Genomic DNA, 7,324 nt, shown 5'->3' with positions numbered 1-7,324 from the left:
AAAAAAAAAAAAAAAAAAAAAAAAAAAAAAAAAAAAAAAAAAAAAAAAAAAAAAAAAAAAAAAAAAAACAAAAAAAAAAAAAAAAAAAGTAAATAAAAATAAAAACATCTCTTATCTTTCAATAAAAGTTTCTTTGTGGAAAGAAAAAGGATGTCACAATATACTTAAGTTTGTATACAAAAGCTAACAAATGCTTACATCTAATATACATATTTAATAAGTTTAATTTTCTCCAACAGCATTCAAATTTCTTTTCTTGACTAGCTTTTTACCTTACCCATTAAGGCCTGCACAGATGGACTGTTTCTCTGCTTATGAAAATCTTATTTACAGTGTTGTATATTTCACACGGTGACCTCATATCTGGAACCCATTCCTTTTCCCATCTGCAAAGAACAACTGTTCTCATCTGTGGGGGGAGGCTCTGGCTGCAGAGTCTCATGATGTCACAGGCCAGGAGGAATCACTTACAAACTCCTGGGAATGAGAGTTGTTATATTGATCACCTTTTTTTTTTAACATTAGCAAAGAGTTGCTTCAAAAGCAAAAATTAATACAAGGGAGCAAAAATAATACCATTGCAGAATAGTTTCCTGAGCCTATCTCTGTAAACTTTATAAACAATTTTTCTTCCAAGTCGTAACAACAGAGGACCCTCTCACTCTTCTTCAAAGACAGTACCTTGATCCTTTATTCAGTCAGTAAACAAAGATTTATTCGATATAAATTTATTAAGCATCAATCAAATGCGAGGCATTGGGCTAATTTGTGGGAAAAAAACATGACCATGCCCACAAGGAAGTGAACAGTCTATTTGAGGAAATATAAATTCCAAGAAATGATAATAAGTTTAGAATAAAGGGTAAACAAAAAAGTCGGCTTCAGGAAAGTGGTAATGGCCAGTTCTGCTTGGAGAATTAAAGTGAGGCTTCATAAAGGGGGTAACATTTAGGTAAGGTCAAGCACAATTACATGAAGATAGCGGGAGAAAGCATTCCTAACACCAGGAACAGTATGTACAAAGTCACAGAGGAATCAAAGAGCAGAGTTTTTACTGGCAAAAGTTTCGAAGATCAGAGTGAATTGAGCAGAGTGTACCTGGAAGAGAACGGCAGGAGATGAGAATGGGAAAAGCACAACAGGTCCTCATACACGGAACAAGATGAGGGCCAAGAAACTTGCAGATAAAATGGAGTTCAGTATGTGCGCTGAACGATAAACAGCAAATGAATGGATTAATGAATGAACAAATGTCCAACTGAAGCTTTAACTTTCCTGAGAGACCTTATCAAAGAAATCAAGGGAAGCTTTAAAAAAAAAACCAACTGTACCTCTGAAATCAGAGCGAGCAACTAATTAATTTGTTAAAAACAAATTTTCATTCAAGAGTCTATATTAAGCACATGTGCACTTGACCACAGGTAAATACAAAAGGTGATAAAAAGGAAGAGAAGATGACAGTATCTGTTAATTAGCTGGATCTCCAGCCCCAAACACAAATATAGAAGCTGGACACTCGGACTGAGAGAAAATGGAACACAGTCGACATCTTCAAGCAAGCCAGGTAACACATGGCAATGTTTCTATATTAAACTAAGAATTATAAAATAGACTAATTCAAAGAATATGTGGCTTCGCCTCCCTCTCGATCTCATTGCCTACTACCTGCCTCAGATTTCACGCCTAAAGAGACCCAAGCTGCCTCACTCCGTATTGTTTCACAGTTCATGTCTTCATTAGTGTCACTGCCTTTCCATAGCTCCCTTCCCACACACATAACACTCATTTAATAGACCCAAATGAGTCATCTTTCAATATTCACCACAGGTGTCACCTCCTACAGTTTCCTGGTTTCCCCCAACATTCTCCAGTAAGTGGTCACACTTTTATCTGAGCACTTACCCTTTATCCTCAAATCATCTGTTCATATGACTGCCTGCTCCACTACCAGGCTGCAGGCTCAAAGTACAGAAAGTCAGTCTCATCCACCTTCATCTTGGGAGCAACCTAACTATATAAACTGTTCCTGGCTCACAGTGGATAGCTGAACATTTGCTGAGCCAAACTGCTGAATTAGCTTGTAAAAATATTTTGTAAACTATAAAGCACTCAACAAATATTGTCTGCTGCTATTTACTGTTTCCTTTTCAAGCTTATTCTCTGTCAGTCAGCATCCATGTGCTCCAGGCAAACTGGCCTATCAATGTTTCTTATAGCCACACGCTATATCCCACTTCTCTTAGCAGTTCACACTGGTCCCCTTGTAAAGCTCTTTCTCTCCACTTATTCAAACTGCACCAATCCATGGCCTGGCTCTAATATATCCCTTCCAATAAAGCACTCCTAGACAACCCTAACTGGAAGTAACGGCTCCCTTCTCTCAAATCTCAGAGCACTTTGTCACAGTCTGGTGGCACTTATCACCTCTAGTTATACTGCAGGTCTGAGAAGTGGGAAGCCCTGGGCCTGTTATGTCATCATTTCTCTCAAAGCACACAGCAGAGAAAAATAAACAGTTTCAATGAGTAATCGATTACTTCTGATTCCACATATTCAAGGAATAGCCTTCTAGTATATTTTAAGCACCTGAATAAGTGTTCCTCTCTTCAAGCCTTCTGAAACATCCTCCTTGGACAGGTAGGTTTCAAATATGCTTTTTTTCTTCCCTCGTATCGTCTTGCTCTTTGACTTTTTATCACCTGGTGAAGCACCAACACCACATGGACCAGCCAAAGAGGATGCGCCTAGAAACATGAGGCATCAATCAACTCTACTCAAACGTCTATCTCCAAAACTGGAGATATTTCACCTTTTTTTTCTTATTTAGAAAGACCAAAACATAATAAAATTCCCTGATAATGATTTCCAATAGTCATAAAGAGGAAAAATTGGTAAGGAAACATGAATAAAATGTACACAGATTTGAGACCTGAATTTTAAATCAGCACCACAATATACATGGAACATAACCCAAATAATGGGTTCAGTATGCTTTGCTGGTTATAGACACAAACTTTTAAAATAGGAATTACTAAAAGATCATCACTTTTCTAGAGGAGATTAAACAGCTGTAATCAATATAACAATAAATTAAGACAGCAAGAAACCACACAATTCTAAAGTAAATAACACAGGAGAATATTTAACAGGTCACCAAAAGAATTACAGTCTCCCTCAGTCCTAAGACCTGCCCTGCACCTCCATTCCACTTTAGTTCAGGTCTCCAGTTGCTATAGCAGATTCCATTTTCCTTTTGCTACCTCTGGGGGTCCCCAGGGGCCGGAGGTTCAGCCGGTAGTCAGGATGGCTCATTACTGGTTCCACGGTCACCTCTTCTCTCTAGATCCAGGAGGGCCTCCACTGCTCAGCTCAGAGCTCTTCTGGCCTTGATCAGCTCAGTTGTCACTAGCTGAAACCAAAGAGAGATGGGTGACTGAAGAACTGTTAACCTGAAGCCTCCTCTATGCTCTCGGAAATTTAGGACTTGGATGGCAAAGGCAATGTGGTATCCCTCCTGGGTCCTGGCGTCACTTTCTCCTAGGCAGTTAGTCAAGCACACCATCTGTCCTGAGTTGCTTTTCAAGGTCTTCAACCTCATGGGTATCACCAGCCTGCTTGTTTGGGCCCCTTCAACTAAAAATCTCCACAAATAGGGCAATGAGGTTGAAATTAAGGAGTTCTGAGGTTCTATTCAGCTAGTGGAATGTACAAGAGCAGGAGGGAATATGGTTTTGAAAAATGGTATAAAGATCTAGAATCTAAAGTCTATAATGAAATAGGTACTAAACTAGGGCTCAAGAGACGTGGCATTTACTAAGTTTAACCTTAGACAAATGACCTTCTACAAAATCAAATAAATCAATTCCCTAGAATTCGTCAATATAAACATAACCTAATTCACTGCCACAACCAGGTGTCCAAAGCTATGCATGGAACTGCAGATGATTCACTAGCTTTCAAAAAATGGGAATACTGTAGTTAGACATCTACTTCCCTACTCTTACCTGCCATCACTTCAAACCAGTCATCTGACCAGAAGCTCCGGCAGCTGCTCCTAAGGAAGACAAGGCAGCTGCCTGGCTCAGCAGACTGGAATGTGGGGCCCTGCAGCTGGCCCCCTGGCCTTTGACCTGGACACTGAACATGTCATCACCACATCTACTTTCTATTCTCTGCTGGCCACAGGCCCAGGATTCAAGCCTATACTTGCAAATTCTCAAAATCCGGATGGGCAGCCTGCTTTCCATAAAATGGATCAAGATGTCATTCTGAACACTAAAACCCTTTCCTTTAAACTTCCCACACACATCCTTCACCAAAATGATGTAATTTTTCTTTAAATTGAAATTAATACTAACTCAGGAGAGGAGAAGCAACAGAGACAGAGTAACAAGCCACTTAGTGATATGTGAAGAGATTCAGAGATAAAGTCAAGAAGTTTCAAGAAGAGAGAGAAACAGATGGTCTTAGATAAACAACAAGGTAGTGGAAAAGGCACACAGAGGAGTCCAGACCATCTGCTGGTTTCATTCAGAAATGCATTCATCCACTCAATTCAACAACTATTTCTGCAAGATACTATACACTAGGCATAGTGAGGGATACAAAAGTTAATTCGATTTATAGAACTCATATTAAAATAACAACTAATACACGTTGAGGAGTGATAAGCACTTTTTTCTTAAGTATGGGTAATGTACATATGATGGAAGAGAGTATCTCCAGATCAGGAAATCCAAGAGAGCTTCAGGAAAGATGTTAAGAACTGAGAATGTGAGAAAAGCATACTGTTGGCAAAAGGAAAAAAATATATAGACACACAAACAGAAAAACACAGGCAGGTTCTTGCCACATTAATTCCATTTGGATGGAGTCCAGCCCATATGAAGGGAGGCAGTGGCAAGGAAAATAAAACAAGCTGGGAGTCTAGAAAACCAGCCCCGCTTCTCGAAGGTGGTAGGAAATTTCTGAAGCATGAATGAGCGGAAGAGAAGAACAACAGACCAAAGTTGTGTTTCAGGAAAAATTAACCTGGCATAGCACGTTCAGAGTCACCTAGAGTTGAGAAAGACTGGCAGCAGCTGCACCTCAGGAAAGAACCAGAACAGACTGGGTGAAAGGAAAGGAAGGCCTGAACTAGAGTTGCAGCTGCAGACACTGAAACGAACAGACCATTAACATGGTATTACATAGGAAAACTGGCACCACTTGGCAACCAGGCATTTCTGAAGAAGAGCAAGGAGGTGGCAACTGTGTGAGATTTCAAGTAAGGAGACTGGGAGATGATAACATCACTAAGTTAGAGAAGATGATGAATTCTGCTTGGGGTATTATATACACAGCGATACATACCTCTATACACACACCTCTACACGTGGAAATACATACTTCTACATCAAGAACTTGAAAACTGGAGCATAACTTAGAGAGATGAATTAGCCAGCCATTTGCATAAAGACGGTAACCCAACGTTTTCTAGAATGGAAGAGATTGCCAAAAAGGGGTAAGGTGATGCAGAAGAGGGCCTAGAACAAAATCTGGGTTAGGACAACTTTGTTTGCAAAGGGGAAGAAGAAGTAGAAAACATAATAAAGAAGCTAATAAAGATATAGGGGGAAAAACCAATAGAGCCTGATGCTAAGAAAACAAGGGAGACGATGACTTCCAAAGGAAGACAGGCTCATGATCAGGGTTTGCACGAACTACTAAGAAAACAAATAATGGCAGCCTTGGGTGGGGCAAGGGGTTGGAGCAAGCTGCAAGCAGGAGAAAGACTATCCAAAAACAAGAGCCAGAATTGAAAATGGGGTACCTCATATCAAGTCTTGATGCAGGCAAGAGTTCAAAATTAAGTGGAGTTACTGCCAGTCAAGTGAGATGGATGTACAGAGATCTCAATTCAAATGTCCTAGGTCAGCTGCATTTGTAACCTTTTTTCACAGCAAGTATCTCAGTTGGTGTGATTTACACCTAACTTTTCTGTCTAGCTCAGGACGATAAGGAATGTTTGGTTGAGATCATCACTATAATCCCACTGGCTCCCACAGTACCTAGGATAGAACAGGTGCTCAATAATCACTCCTTAAATGACTGGATGAGTTTGTTTTCATGAGCAAGCAGTGAGAACACCAAGCAAAGCAGGGTCATTCAGGGAAACCATGCTAAAAACAAATCAGCAAAGAATGGAAAACCAGGAAACAAAGTCAGCAAGAATAAGCCAGACCAGCTGAGCAGAGAGTCAAAGTCTGCCTTTGGGTATCAAAGCACTGGAAGCAGATGGAAAGATTCCAAGAATACAAGATGCTAAGCAGAAGACAAACAAGCAAGCAACCTTCCCTTCCCAGTGATGTAGTTGTGAAGGCCCATTAACCCTGGAGAAATCCTGGACACTCCTACCCTGACACACTAAAAGCACAAGTCACCAGCTAATCCTCACCAGCTTCCAGAATGAGGGCCAATGATACACTGTCCAACTGCCCACTGGCTCCTAGAGAGGGTGTCTTGCCATAGAAATAGCTATACATTCTGAAGAGTTGGGCTAAGATTAGGATGAACAGGCAGTAATGGTTAATAGTGTCACATGGTACAAAAGAGTAGGAATGAGGAGTAATGTAGGAAAAGCACTAGACTTGAGAAAGTATAAACAAAGAAAGCATCTGGGTAAAAGAAGTGGTGTCCTGAGACCCAATGTATAGTACAGAGCAGGTGCTCAAAAATTTGAATAAATGAAGACTACCTGGGACAAAAACCAGGTTACAACAAATATATACTAGAGAGAAATATGAGTAGCAGAGCCAGGACTAGGGTGAGGCAAGCAAGGCACCTAGGACACAAAATTTATGAAAGCTAAGTGACACAAGTGCCAACCCCATGCTTGTAGGACTCCAAGATAAGTGCCTCCTTAAATGTTTGTGCCCTAGGCATCTCACTTGCCTTACCCTAGTCTCATTCAGCCTTATGAGTAGCAAGAACAGAAGAAATTAATGAACCTGGGTAGCGAAGGAAACTCAAGGAGATAAAGTCATGAGAGGTTTAAAGAAAGAAAAGGTTAAGCCTATTCAAAAGCTGAGATGGAGCCAATGGAAAGCAAGAGATGGTAAAAACATGTGAAAGAGCACATAATTAATGGAATAAAGAAAAAAAAGAGGATGGGATTAAAATAAATCTCACTGAAATTTAAAAATAAAAAAGATACATTGCAAATAATTGGGAAACACATGAAATAGTTAAGTAATGTTAAAACACTACTTAATGCCATTTTTTAAAAAATAGCCAATAGGGCTTCCCTGGTGGCGCAGTGGTTGAGAGTCCGCCTGCCGATGCA

The 7,324-nt window shown here is 40.1% G+C and overlaps 1 protein-coding gene across 1 annotated transcript in view; it reads right to left on the bottom strand.

The window, feature by feature from the left end:
• DIS3L2 (DIS3 like 3'-5' exoribonuclease 2) overlaps positions 1 to 7,324 on the bottom strand; it is a 382,925-nt gene that overhangs the window by 328,203 nt on the left and 47,398 nt on the right. Inside the window, exons 2-3 of the mRNA XM_007462755.1 lie at positions 3,261 to 3,409; positions 2,587 to 2,744 (exon numbers count right to left, since the gene is read on the bottom strand). Of these exons, the coding sequence (XP_007462817.1) occupies positions 2,587 to 2,744; positions 3,261 to 3,312 (210 nt within the window). The 5' untranslated portion in view covers positions 3,313 to 3,409. The remainder of the gene's footprint in view (positions 1 to 2,586; positions 2,745 to 3,260; positions 3,410 to 7,324) is intronic.

Source organism: Lipotes vexillifer, unplaced genomic scaffold, assembly GCF_000442215.2.
Source record: "Lipotes vexillifer unplaced genomic scaffold, Lipotes_vexillifer_v1.1 scaffold860, whole genome shotgun sequence".
Classification (NCBI taxonomy): domain Eukaryota; kingdom Metazoa; phylum Chordata; class Mammalia; order Artiodactyla; family Lipotidae; genus Lipotes; species Lipotes vexillifer.
Note: the sequence above shows the minus strand (reverse complement) of the source record. Positions and strands in the feature narration are given on the sequence as shown.